Below are 13,038 nucleotides of genomic sequence, written 5' to 3' on the forward strand. Positions count from 1 at the left end.
CTAATGGCCTCTGTCTGATGTCTACCAGTTTACTTGGTCCACTGTGGTCATTTCTCCTGTCCTCATGCCCCTGGCTTTTCCTTGGCACCCTAGGCCCGTGGGGACAGCCAGGAGGAAATCGGAGTACACCAGATGTACCAAGTCTTACCTGGGGCTGAGCCTCAGCCCCTGCTCCTTGTCACCAGTCTGGGCTCAAAAGTTGGCTGCACTCCCCACCCACACCTGTTTTGGATCTCACTGGCACTGCTCATCTTTCCATTTCCTCTGAGGATTGGGAGCCGATTATCTCCCAGTGGTCGGCAAACTGCGGCTCGAGAGCCACATGCGGCTCTTTGGCCCCTTGAGTGTGGCTCTTCCACAAAATACCACGTGTGGGCGCGCACGTACAGTGCGATTGAAACTTCGTGGCTCATGTGCAGAAGTCGGTATTTTGTGGAAGAGCCACACTCAAGGGGCCAAAGAGCCACATGTGGCTCGCGAGCAGCAGTTTGCTGACCACTGTCCTAGACCAATGCACTAGAGCAGCGGTTCTCAACCTGCAGGTCGCGATCCCTTTGGGGGTCGAACGACCCTTTCACAGGGGTCGCCTAAATACATCCTGCATATCAGATATTTACATTACTATTCATAACAGTAGCAAAATTACAGTTATGAAGTAGCAACGAAAATCATTTTATGGTTGGGGGTCACCACAACATGAGGAACTGTGTTAAAGGGTCGCGGCATTAGGAAGGTTGAGAACCACTGCACTAGAGAGAGAAAATGTTTGGTAGTCCTTTGCCCCTTCAGCCTAGTGCACAATACAAATCACCTCGTCTCTTCTCTGCTACACCTTCCTAATGAGAAAGTGTGGTTCAGCAGTAGACAGTGAACAGAAGGAACACAATCACAGCCAGGAAGTGGTTGCTTCCTCATTCCATAGAAACACCTATGCAACAAGCGGGCAGAGGCCCTTAAAAAAGGATGTCCACTGCAAACCATCTGAACAGTTCCTTAATGTCTAATGGGCAACTGACAGTGCATCCATTCAGGGGAGGGTCTTATGCAGTCATGAAAAAGGACGTGGCAACGTAAAAAAAAAAAAAAAAAAAGCGTTAAGGGAAATAGGTAGGAAATTAGGTGTGTTAGAGAGACAACCTTGAGAGGACGCTCACTTTCTGCACCAGCTATTCCTGTAAAGTCTGCATTACTTTTATAAGCAGAAACAAACTTTCCAAGAGTGTCTTTTTTCCCTCCTTAAAGTGATATCTTTAAAGTTCACAGTTGTAAATGTTTTATATGAACTTTGCAAGAATGAACTTCAATTTGGGTAACTAGTGATCCTCTCCCAATACACATGCATCTCTAAGTCATGGTTACAGAGACCAAGATGGGACAATGCCAGAGTGGACCAAGTCCAGATGAGGTGGGGAGGAGAGGGAGCAGCCCTGTACAGCACTGACCCTCCAAACTACAGGGGAGTCCCCAGGCTCGAGGAGCCCCCACTAAGTAGCCCCAGTGTCTCTCTCTACCCTTGAACCTACCTCTTTTCTGCACCAGACTTTGCATAAGCTGTGGCTGGTCTTCTGGCTTCTGTGCATGTGCTCAGATCATGCCGTCCAGATACCTCTACAGGGGTCCAGTCTGGCCCACCTTTCAAGCCTCCACCAAGCCCTTTCCTCGGGGAGCTCAAGGCAATCCACCACCACAGTGTCTACTGGGACCACTCAGCTCACTATGAACCGTGTGTGTAATTCTCAATTGGACCACTAAGGTCTAGGCAGAAGGATCAGGAGAATCCCCCACTTCTAAGCAGCTTTTGGAAGGTGGACATGTGATTAATGGTCAGAGGCCACAATAGGGCTCAGATTGTCCCTTTATTTCAGAGGGACGATTTTTCTTGGTGCATCTTTCTTATCAGTCCACTAGGTCACACCCCTCCATAAGTGTCACTGATCCCAGACTGGGGTACCTGGTGCCACACCTCTGGCAAGCTCTAACCTTATCGTGACAGAGACCAAGTCTCAGATTGATTCTAACTGGATCTGGGCAGGAGACAGATGAGTGTGAGATGTTGAAAGGGGAACAGTGGGCTTGTAAACATGAATGCTTTTGTCACTCAATAAAGGTCTATAGCTGTTACCTGACTGTGAAGGTGGGAATTGGGTTAAAGAGGACGTCCTTTCTCGCTTGACAGGAGGGCAGTAATTTCCATCTTCTCTGTCAGAATCTACAGAAAACAATGAGGAGGAGGAGAAAATCAGGCTCCTTCCATTTTTACAATGAAAGACAGTGAAACATTTTAGAGGTTTCCTCACCTTCACCACCTTCAGGGCTGGAGCCTCCAGCTGACCTCTGAAACGAGAGCACATGTCAGGGTGGAAGAGAGGGCCAAGCTGCCCTCTCACCTAACAGCTCAGAAGCTCCGTAATGAATGGATCCTGAGACACAGTACTGAGGGCCAACTCCCTTAGCTCAGCCACCAAGTCACAGAAGAACTTTCAATCTCACGCTCAGAACTCCCCCATGAACCTTCTGCAGACCAGGCCACGTGCTAAGGAATCCTCTTAATGACTGACAGCACATTTACAGCACAAGGATCGGTTTCTTTGTTTCTCCACAGGTTACAGCTAACTGGTGTGTCACTCCCAAATTCAAGCATAGTGAAACTTTACCTGGCCAAAACTCATTTTGCCAAGAGCTGAAAAGCGACCCGTTCTCCACTCTGAAGGGCAGCTGGACTGTTTAATTAAAATAAATGGTTGCCTAGCCCTAGCCAGTTTGCCTAAGTGGATAGAGCATCAGCCTGCTGACTGAAGGAAGGGTCCTGGGTTCGATTCTGGTCCAGGGCACGAACTTAGGTTGTAGGCTTGATCCCTGGCCCTAGTCAGAGTGTGCTTGGGAGGCAACCAATCGATGTCTCTCTCTCTCTCCCCGTCCCTTCTACTCTCTTTAAAAATCAATGAAAAAATAACCTTTGATTTAGATTAACAATAAAAATAAAAAATAAAAACGGTTGCCTAACACTGGATTGTGGTGGTTTCCATTCCTTGCCCTGGCATATTTCATGTAAGAAACCTTGTTTCAAGGTAGGCCATTGTTTCCAGAGCAACCTAGAACTTTGATGCCTCGGACCAAAGTCTGCTGCAACGTGCTCAGAGTAGAACAATTCATAGACTACAAACCTACTGAACGATCTCTCTTTCTTTCTTTCTCTCTCTCTCTCTCTCTCTCTCTCTCTCTCTCTCTCTCACACACACACACACACACACACACACACACACACACACCTGAAAGAAGGTGGCTGAAGAACCTTTCCTTAACAACCTTTAGTTTTAGAATGTGAACAACTAACAATTAAGAGGCCTGAAATGAGTCCCCTCCCAAGCCAGGGTAACATATAATCCCTCCTATATGTCCCTTCTCAGGGATGTATGCTTCTTGAGAACTAAGCAGCAGAAAGCAAATGTGGAAGATTGAACATCACTCCTGAGTTGCTTAACAAACAGCAGAGGAGCCAGTTTTCTTAGTTTCAGAAAAGCCCCTAAGACTCATGGTTAGCTAAATGACCACCTGCCTGGAGGAGCTGAGGGATGAAATGAGGTGGTGCATGTGAAAGAGCTTTTCACATGGCAGAGCATGTGTGGAGGCAGTAACTGCACTAAACTAAACTGTAGGCGAGGGAGGAGCTGGAGGGACCCTCCTAAAGCTGGGGCAGCTAATTCTTGCTGGTGACCTGACACCCTCCCTGCTTTCCTCCTGAAGCTGGAACCTGACTCTGCACTAGTGAGGACCTCCTAAAGCCTGGGCAACACACTTTCCTCATAAAGGGTCAGAAAGTATTTCCAGCTCTGAGGACCACATGCTGTATATTGTTTTTACAATCTTTTAAAAATGTAAACACCACCTTAGCTTGTGGGCAAGAGTGTGTAGACTGGCCCATCTTGAAGGATGGTGAGAGCTTGGACAGTAAGAAAAGGATTCCAACCTGGACCTTCTCTCCTGTGTGAGTCAATGACTAGGGTTTGAGTCAGAAAAACCAACCTGGGCTTCTTGCTCCAAGTCTGTGTCCTAAGAGCCTTCCTGGAAGTATTTTTTTTTTTTTAAATATATTTTATTGATTTTTTTACAGAGAGGAAGAGAGAGAGAGAGAGAAAGAGAGTTAGAAACATCGATGAGAGAGAAACATCGATCAGCTGCCTCCTGCACATATCCCACTGGGGATGTGCCCACAACTCAGGTACATGCCCTTGACCGGAATCGAACCCGGGACCTTTCAGTCCGCAGACTGATGCTCTATCCACTGAGCCAAACCGGTTTCGGCTCCTGGAAGTATTTGTGAAGGGAGAGGATGACACTGTCCCCAGGTGTGTCTCAGGGGATTGGGAGCTCACAGGGGACCATCCATCCAAGTGCTAGGGAACACAAACCCTTCTCACAACGGGGCTATTCAATCGTCCTTGGGGCAGCTGTGAACACACCACTGGGCCCAAATGGGGCATGAGTGGAGCGTGAGAGTGCTCAACCCCCCTCTTCAAGGCTTCTAGATCTAGAGAGTTTCTTCCAGCTCTGCCACTGTTTAAGTGGGGAACCTTGGGCAAATTATCTCATTTGGAAAACAGGGTGCTGGTGCCTCCCTCACAGGGAAGTGGCACGGGGTCAACTGGATAAATAGGTGGCATTTGCTCAGCCCAACCTGCCAGTCCTTGCTATAGCTCGCACCTGGCAGTGGCTTTGCTCTCCCAGCAAGCTCACTTCCACTGGATGTTACACCCATGGACAGGGCTTGAAAGCTCAGGGACAGGCATGAACAGGTGAGTTGGGATTTGGAATAATGTCCTGGGGGCAGCCAAGAGTTGAAGGGCCAGGTTTGGAGACCCTTGAATGGGGGTTCCTGAGCCCACAGCACTATGATTCAGCAGTGACCGGGGCTGACATCTGATAATAAAGAGCTGTGTTACCGTCCCATGGCTCTGCAGGAACTGGGACCTGCCACTTCCTGGATTGACTTTTGGGATCTGGAAATGACCACCCTCTCTGGGCTCTGTAGACACTGTCTTCTCATCCACTGATGTCCTCCTTTCCCTCAGGTCTCTAAGTTCCCATGTGAGAACAAACCCCTTGGTCCTTTGGCCTCATTGCTCCGTGTCAGGGTCCCCTGCTAGACTCAAAGTACAGGAGGGGACTGGCCCTCGGCACCACACAGAAGGAGCTTCCTCAGCATTTGCTCAGTGAAAGACTAGGGAGAAGCAGTGAAGGCCTGTGTTCTTAAGTTATGCACAGGGCAACAGCCAGCAGCCCAGCCAGTGCTCCTGAAAGTTGTTAGGCCCGAGCTGCCTCAGTTGTTGCAGAGGAGATTCCTCTAGCATCTCAATCTCAACAGGCCTCCATACATAACTTTTCGGTTGCCTGCTGGTCATTTATGTTAGCTTCCACCTTGTGAATCTTCCAGGGCTCATTCTGCTATGGATTTCTAATTTCATTCCACTGTGTTTGGAGAAGACTGTATGGTATCAATCCTTTCAGATTTACTGAGACTGGTTTTATGGCCTAGCAAGGGGTCTACCCTGGAGAAGGTTCCTCATGACTGAGGGGACAGTGCACTCTGCTGGGTCCATCTGTCTGGATATTCTACTGATAACTGAGAGTGTAGTACTGAGGTTTCCAACTGTTATGACTGAATTGTCAATTTCTTCCTTCAGTTCTGCCAATTTTTGCTGCATGTATTTTGGGGCTCTTTTAATGACACCTAAATTTCTTACCTCTTCCAACGACACAGCAAAGCCTCAGGCAGCTGGGTCTCCTTAAGAATTTGAATGTTGGTAGGAGCCCCTCCTCAAACCAGGAGCCTCTGGAGATTTAGCCTCACCTCTCAGGGTCCAGGACTGCTTACCAGGACCCTTGGTCCATCCCATACCACTCCTCCTTGCCGTCATACTCCAACCTGTCTCTCTGCTGTTTTCTGAGTATGTCAGCACTGTCCCGCTTCAATGTTCCTTTGCCATGTGCTACTCCCAAGGCCTGGGTGCTTTTCCTGCAGGTCCACTCACTGTGGCCTTCCTGAGGCCTTTCCCGATCACCTCCAGAATGAACCTATGCTCATGCCTATCTCACTGCCCAGAAAGTGGAAGCAGCTCCCCTTAATCCCACCCTCCAGCCTCTCTTGGGCCTCTACCCTGTTTTGTGTATCACAATAAAAAATGATCTAATATGTCTGTCTCTAGCCATGATGAGGCCCTACCCTGTCTGTTATCCTCATAGCTCATATGTGCAACACCCAGGACACAGTACACAAAAAACTCTCAAGTATTTATTGCACAAATGGAGTCCATATCCTCCACTATGGCCCCTTAGGAAACCTGAGAAGAAAAGTTGCCTGGCCAAACAAGATTCAGACACTCCTAGACCCGACTCCAGGAAACCCTCAAATTTTTGCCCCAAGTCTTTTGAAGAACCACCCACAGACAGGCGATGGGTCTCTCGGTCCGGAAAAACCTGGAGGCCAAGGCCTGGGAAGGAAAACACAGGAAGACTCCCCGACAAGGAGAACCTTCCAAAAACTGCTGGAACCTTCTGTGGAGTATGAAACACCTGAGAAGCGATGAGGAAACAGACATTGGCAACTCTTCTAAAAAAAAAAAAATTAGTGCAAGGAAGCAGGAAGACAGAATGTAAGGTGAAGTCATTTCTGCATGCCTTTGGAAATGCTGACTCTTTTAGAAATCCTTCATAGATGTCCATGTGAAGAGCAACCTGCCCTACACCCTGCTGGAGAAGGACTGAGCTTGCTGTCTGGAAGGAAAAGGTCTGAGGTGCAGCAACTCCCTCTGCCGCGCCCCCCTTCCCCTCAAGGCCAGCGCCAGTTCCACCATTTCCCTTGGATGGTAGCCTGGTGTTCTGGACCTCTTCTGTGTCAGAGCAGCCTGGGGGAAACTCTTCATCCCAATCAAGGGAGTGGCTACTCAGGGGTCAGTAGAAAGCAATGCCTGGGACTCCCAACTCCTTGGACCTCAGAAATCTGCAGCCCAAGTTCAAGGATTACCATTACAGAGACTCATATGAGGAGGACTCTAGAGCAGATTTTCAGGATCTGTGCTTCTTAGGGAGAACAGAAGCAGGGTGTAGAAGCCCCATTTTCTACTCTGCCTCTCCCCACAGTAGAATCCATCTGTGGAAGAGTCAGTACCCATTTGGGACATCATGATGAAAATATACCCAACTAACACTGACATAAGGAGGCTGAAGAGAAAGTAGAACAAAGATAAGCCTTCAACTGATTTCTCTGGCTTCAGGACGGTGTGAACAAATGAAGCAGGTTCACAAAAATGGAAAAGCCCTCTTAGATGGCGGAGGGGCTGTGGGCTGGTAAGCACCAGCCTGCAGAAGAATCAAAGGAGCTGCTCACCGTGTGCTTCTGGGCGGCACCGGCAGCCCTCTCCCCTCAGAAGCCACTGGGTCCTCCAGGGAAGCAGTTCATTCTGGGAGGCTTGTAAGACCCTGTCACCAAGTACAAAATCGGGATAATGTCTAACCCAGGATGGGAACATAGGCACGGGAAGCTTCTGATTTTTGTATAAAGGATTAAATTGTAAAAATTATGATCATTAGATTTATTATTACCCTCCTCCAAAAAAAACCATGGCTCTCATGAGGCTGCCTGGTGTGGCCTCGAGGGAAACAAAGGTGCCAGGCCAGGGAAGGGGATGGAGCTGGAGATTGTGTTTCAGAACATGAAAGACATAGGCACACAGGAAATGTGCAGAAATGAAAAGCACTGCGTTCCTGACCTCCCAGAAAAGACCAGAAAGCAAGACTAAGTCAGACAAGTTCTTTCCAGAAAACACTGGATGCCATTTGGCCTGCCTGGGCCTCAGTGACTCCAGCCTGGACTGACCAGTTAGAAAGTCCAGCTGGCTGTGGGATGAAAAATCAAATAACAGCAGGGCCTACTGCACTGGTCCAGTAGCTCAGTTGGTTGGAGCGTCGTCCCACACACCAAAAGGTTGCAGGCTTGCTTCCCAGTTAGGGCACATACCTAGATTGTGGGTCAGATCCCTAGCCAGACCATATATGGGAGGCAACAGATTGATGTTTCTCTCTTTCTCTCTCAAAAAAAAAAAAAAAAATCAATAAAAACATATCCTTGGGTGAGGATTTTTTTTAAAAAAAGCAAAGCCTGATCATGTCCTTGTCTTCATATCAACTATGGGCCAATTTTGTGACTGAGGCAACCAGCTCAGAAATTCTTACTAAAAAAGCTCACTGAAACAAGAAAAACAGAAGTGGCCTCTGAAGACATGAAGTAGGGTGGGGATGGAACAAAAGTCAAATCCTATGCAGGAGCTGGAAGATGAGGGAAGCTGTCCAGCCAGGGGGCTCGTTCCAGACACTTTCTAAGCTTCTTGGTGGGTCTCGTAAACATAGTTTAAGCTCATCAGTGCCTTGGCTTGGAGCTTCAGTCCAGCAGACTTCAGCTAGGATCGGGGCAAGCACAAAGCTGCTCGCTTCTCCTGGATAAGAGAACTGAATCTGAAATGTGGTTTGGGTTTCTTCAAACTGCCTGCTGAGAGCCAGGAAGTCTGATATATAGACTTTTTTCTGGTACTGAGTCTTCCATGGCTAGAGTGCTGATGAGACTGAAAGATGATCAAGGCCCTTTATAACAATTCAGCGAGCCACTATTTGCCATAAAGAGCTCATGCTTTATAGACCCCCAGGGATTGAGGCACAGAGAAGAGACTGAGCATGATGGATGAGACCTGCTGAGTAACCTGTGGGCGGTTTCCTGAACTCTGGTGTGGTACAGAGCAAGATCCAAATTTGTTCTGATGCAAACGCAATGAGTAACCAAGGGAAAAAATCTCAGCCCAAGAAGCCTGGATCAGGTTTCTCTGCCTTGATTTATGCCTTAATTGACCTAAAAAACAAAGTGAACTTTGCTTGAACATGCCCACTCCGTGGGGAAAGTCAACTGACAGGAGCCATTAGCAACCTGCCATGGTTTCCTCTGCAGACAGCCCCACAGAGTGAGCCCTTGGTGAGCCCTCAGAGCTGTCCCCAACTGATATCATGGTGGTGCTGCTGGGACTTGTGACAGAACGGAGGATTTCTGTAGTCACAAATGCTGAAACAGAGTGTGTGTGTGTGTGTGTGTGTGTGTGTGTGTGTGTGTCAGATGCAGGCCTTTACGGTTGTGCTCTCCATTCATAAACCACTCCCCCGAGACCTGGCTCCCTCCCATGATGACTTCACAATCCATCCTGAGGTTCCCTGCTACAACACTTGATCTTGTATTGGCCAGCCTGGGGAACAACGGAATTTCTTGGGATTAGAGTCTCCAACCCAATGTCCACAAGGACAGAGAAGCCACGTTCCTCAGAGATCAACATTTGGACTGGCCACAGGTGGAAGGTGAGGACCCACCAGTCTTACCAAGTGGGCACTAGCAGTGAGAGGGGCCTGAAATAGCCCACATGAATCTGGTAGAGTAGCTGCCATGACACAATTTCTGCAATCTAGCCGTCTGCTCTTCGCAGTTGAAAACCCTCAACCATCCCAGTTGGAGATGTCTCTAAGTTGTGTTTTTCAAACTAGGCAGCAGTAGAAGGCTTCAGAGTCTCTCAGGCAGGTCCACTTCAAGGTCATCTGTTCTTAGTGCCTGAGAACAGATGACCTGTTCGCAAAGGCTGAAGATAAAATAACTAACAATACCTGACTCAGGAAGAGGTCCCAGGAGCTGCTCTGCCCCCAACCAAAAAAGTGACCACCTCTTAATTATTGCCCTGACAGCTCTCGTGTCAGGGCTGTGATGCCAGAACACTCTGGCAGTAAGTGCCTCCTGGCTGGAGTCATTACTGAGCTTCTGAGTACACTTCATTATCCCAAACCCACTTCTATGCCATGAAGGACTGCCTCCCTGCTGTTCCCCACCCATGATAAAAACTACTACTTCTTTAGCCACCACACACTGATTCCTCCAAATTGTCAAAATATGACTCCAATCTCACCTTGGCCGAACACGGCTTCTTCTTGCGCCTATGGTTTGGTGCCTGTAACTGAATTTTAATGGTTTCCTTAAGAACACAGGGTACTGGTGACGTGACATAGAAATTGCTAAATGTCTAGGGTTGTGATGCCCTGGAAGGCTGCCTTGCATTCTGTATGGCAGAGTGGGGTCCTCTGTTTTCTTGTTAAGAGTCATTTTTCAATGTCACGACATTGGGGGTACCTAGAGGATGGAGTTTACAATCCTGAATATATGATGATGTTTACCTTTCCCAACTTATCAAACTCCAAACACTCAAGACATTTCTTGTTCTTGAGAGTTCACAATCTTCTCCACCTATTATCTTCAAAAGCCTTCTTAATACAAAGATAAAGAGCTCAGGGGTTCCCTCTGGATTCAAAGAAGAGTCTTCTCTTCTTCCTGCTTTGATTGAAGACAAGCAGCTCACAGCCTCACCACAGTCCAGACACAATCAGTCTTGCAAAGCAATTTGTGTTAGACATCTCCTCTTCCTACAGATTAAGGAAGCCAGAGCTCCTTGTGTTTCTAAGACACTGAATTGGAAGGCCCGGATTCAGAGAGAGAAAGAAAAAATGGAAGGAAGGAGAAGGGGTCCAATTTGATTTGGAAAGTTCTACCCACTACTCAATTCCTCTTTTGACCCCTCGTGTCTATTTCAGGAAACAGGACTAGCTTTTTGCTATGGGCATATATTTATCCAACTAGACAAGTCTCCATGTAAAGGGGACCTAATCTTCTCTGATTTTTCAGCAGCAGGAATTAAAGAGAGCTGGAGAGATCTTGGACACCTTTTAAGTTATCAGCTGCTTATTTTCTAAGGTCTGGATCTGAGGGACTCAGAGGGAAAAGGGCCGGTTTGGGTTGGGACCCCTGGGCCATGGAATGGAGGTGGACTTACCCCTGCCAGTTCTCGTGGAAAAGGAGGAAGCTGGGCTTCAGGAGCGCTGGCTGAAGCGCTAGCGGGGGCAGGAGACTCTAGAGCATGCTCACCAGTTGACTCAGGGTGACCTGGGCCATGGTGGGGAGCCTCAGCCTCCCCCTGAGGCTCCACTCCCGAATCCGACAAGTCTTTTTGCTCTGCAGAGGACTGGGAGCAAAAAAGACAATTTTCCTTCAATGTAAATAAAGGCTGCAACATGGGGCAGGGGATGGGGGCAGGGATCGGAGGCCTAGAGATGGCTCCACCTTCAGCAATTCCTGCCCAGGAGGATGGGCCAAGAAAGCAGGCACAAAGTAAAATGAACGTGGACTTCCTGCTGTTTGACTTTACAAGGAGCTTTAAGGTGTGCAGGAAGTCTGAACCTTTGTTTTCAAAAGTGCAAGGCTTGGCATGGAGCTACTCTGCTTATGGGCCATGAGCGAAGAAAAACACTCCTAGTGACAAAAATGGGGACAGTGCCTCTATCAGAGGGGAACAGGGATGATTACAGGTTAATAACACATCTCCTCAAAGATATGATCAGGGAAGCTGCCCTCAGCACCACTTCCATCTGCTAGGAAAGGTGGGGAAGTAGGCCAGGGACACCACACAATCAAGCATAGGCGTCCAGGGCCAACAGCTTCTGCATCTCACCCTAGTTCTTCCATCAACTTTCAACTTGTTCTACTTAAACCTGAGGTGAAGGAAGAGCTTTTCTCATTTCAGTGAGTACAGGTGTGGGGTGACTAAAGGACTTGGCAGAGACATGAAAAGCCAGTTTTGCATTGGTGGGAGGGTGGGAGTTTAGCTGGAAGAGGGAGCCCTTTGGCTTGGGATTTCCCCAGGCTCATTCCAAACACCTTGGGCAGGGGCTTATTTGGAAAACAGCCAGGATAAGAGAAAGCTGGCTCCAGAAGTCTTTGTCCTTGAAAGTACAACACCCCTGGCATTCTTTGAGCTGGTTCTTGGGCTTCTGGGGATTGCTTCAGTGGGCTGAGAGCTCTGTGGCCAAGACTCTTTTCTTGAGAAGTGGGTTATAAAGTTGGTGTCCTGCAACAAATGGGCTCCAATTCCCAAACCTCCCGCATGGCATCGCCCACAAGAAGCCCTTTCTCTTACTTTGTGAACTAAATGACCACAGGGCTACCCTATCCAGCCACCCTGCTGACGCTGCCGTGTTTCTTCTGGGTGTGAAGTATCTGAGATCTCTTTAGATAGGTGTTGGGGCTATTTTTTAACATGTGAGCCTTTTGGATGAAAGGTGCTATATAAAAAAGATTTAAGAGAACTTTCAAACATTCTTAGGAAAGCAATAGCAACTCAGTGTTAACTCATGCACACATCTAAAAAGCCACCAAAAGCAACCCTTCCTGTCTAGGGAAGATCCACAGACTCAAAGACCTTCCCAAACTGTTCCTCTAACCTTTCTGGGGCACCAAGGTCAGTTTGCCCATTAGTCGGCTGCTACTTTATGGTTAGAAATTTAACACCCACCAAAAGAAAATTAAACCCAGAGCTTTGTGGGAAACTGCCTATCTCTCTAATTAGAACCAGTTGTTTTTTTTTTTTAAATCCCTGCTTTTAAATGTCAGTGCTTCCTTTCAAATGGGAAGTTGAGGTGAACTTAGTATCAATTAATTCATGACATCTGGGCAAAACTGTATTTAACAATTTACTGAGGATTATGAGCAGGTTCTAGCTTGTAAAAGTAGAAACCGCTCTGACCAGTTTGGCTCAGTGGATGGAGCGTCGGCCTGCGGACTCAAGGGTCCCGGGTTCAATTCTGGTCAAGGGCATGTACCTTGATTGCGTCACCCCCAGTCGGGGGTGTTCAGGAGGCGGCTGATCGATGTTTCTCTCTCATCGATGTTTCTAACTCTCTATCCCTCTCTCTTCCTCTCTGTAAAAAAATCAATAAAATATATTTAAAAAAAAAAAAGTAGAAACCAAATGTATACAGTATCTACTGAGCTGATTGTTGATGCTTCTACCTTAGTTGCTTTCTTATTTATTCACAATTCTTCTACTCTCATATATATTTTTAAAAAATCACTGCTTTTAAAACATAAATGTCCTCATAGCATGGTGGACTCAAGATGACCAAAAAGAAATA

General features: G+C 47.6%; 1 protein-coding gene across 10 annotated transcripts in view; it reads right to left on the reverse strand.

The window, feature by feature from the left end:
• Positions 1–13,038, reverse strand: part of RANBP3 (RAN binding protein 3) — a 62,291-nt gene that overhangs the window by 21,405 nt on the left and 27,848 nt on the right. For 6 of the 10 annotated variants that reach the window (XM_070415916.1, XM_070415915.1, XM_070415913.1 and 3 more), the window contains exons 3-6: positions 10,905–11,093; positions 9,987–10,034; positions 2,298–2,334; positions 2,123–2,209 (exon numbers count right to left, since the gene is read on the reverse strand). In XM_070415916.1, coding sequence (XP_070272017.1) covers positions 2,123–2,209; positions 2,298–2,334; positions 9,987–10,034; positions 10,905–11,093 — 361 coding nt within the window. The remainder of the gene's footprint in view (positions 1–2,122; positions 2,210–2,297; positions 2,335–9,986; positions 10,035–10,904; positions 11,094–13,038) is intronic. The other 4 variants (XM_070415917.1, XM_070415914.1, XM_070415922.1 and 1 more) reach the window with 2 other exon arrangements.

This window comes from Myotis yumanensis, unplaced genomic scaffold (genome assembly GCF_028538775.1).
Source record: "Myotis yumanensis isolate MYYU_CA2020_CCGP unplaced genomic scaffold, mMyoYum1.0.hap1 SCAF_5, whole genome shotgun sequence".
Lineage (NCBI taxonomy): Eukaryota > Metazoa > Chordata > Mammalia > Chiroptera > Vespertilionidae > Myotis > Myotis yumanensis.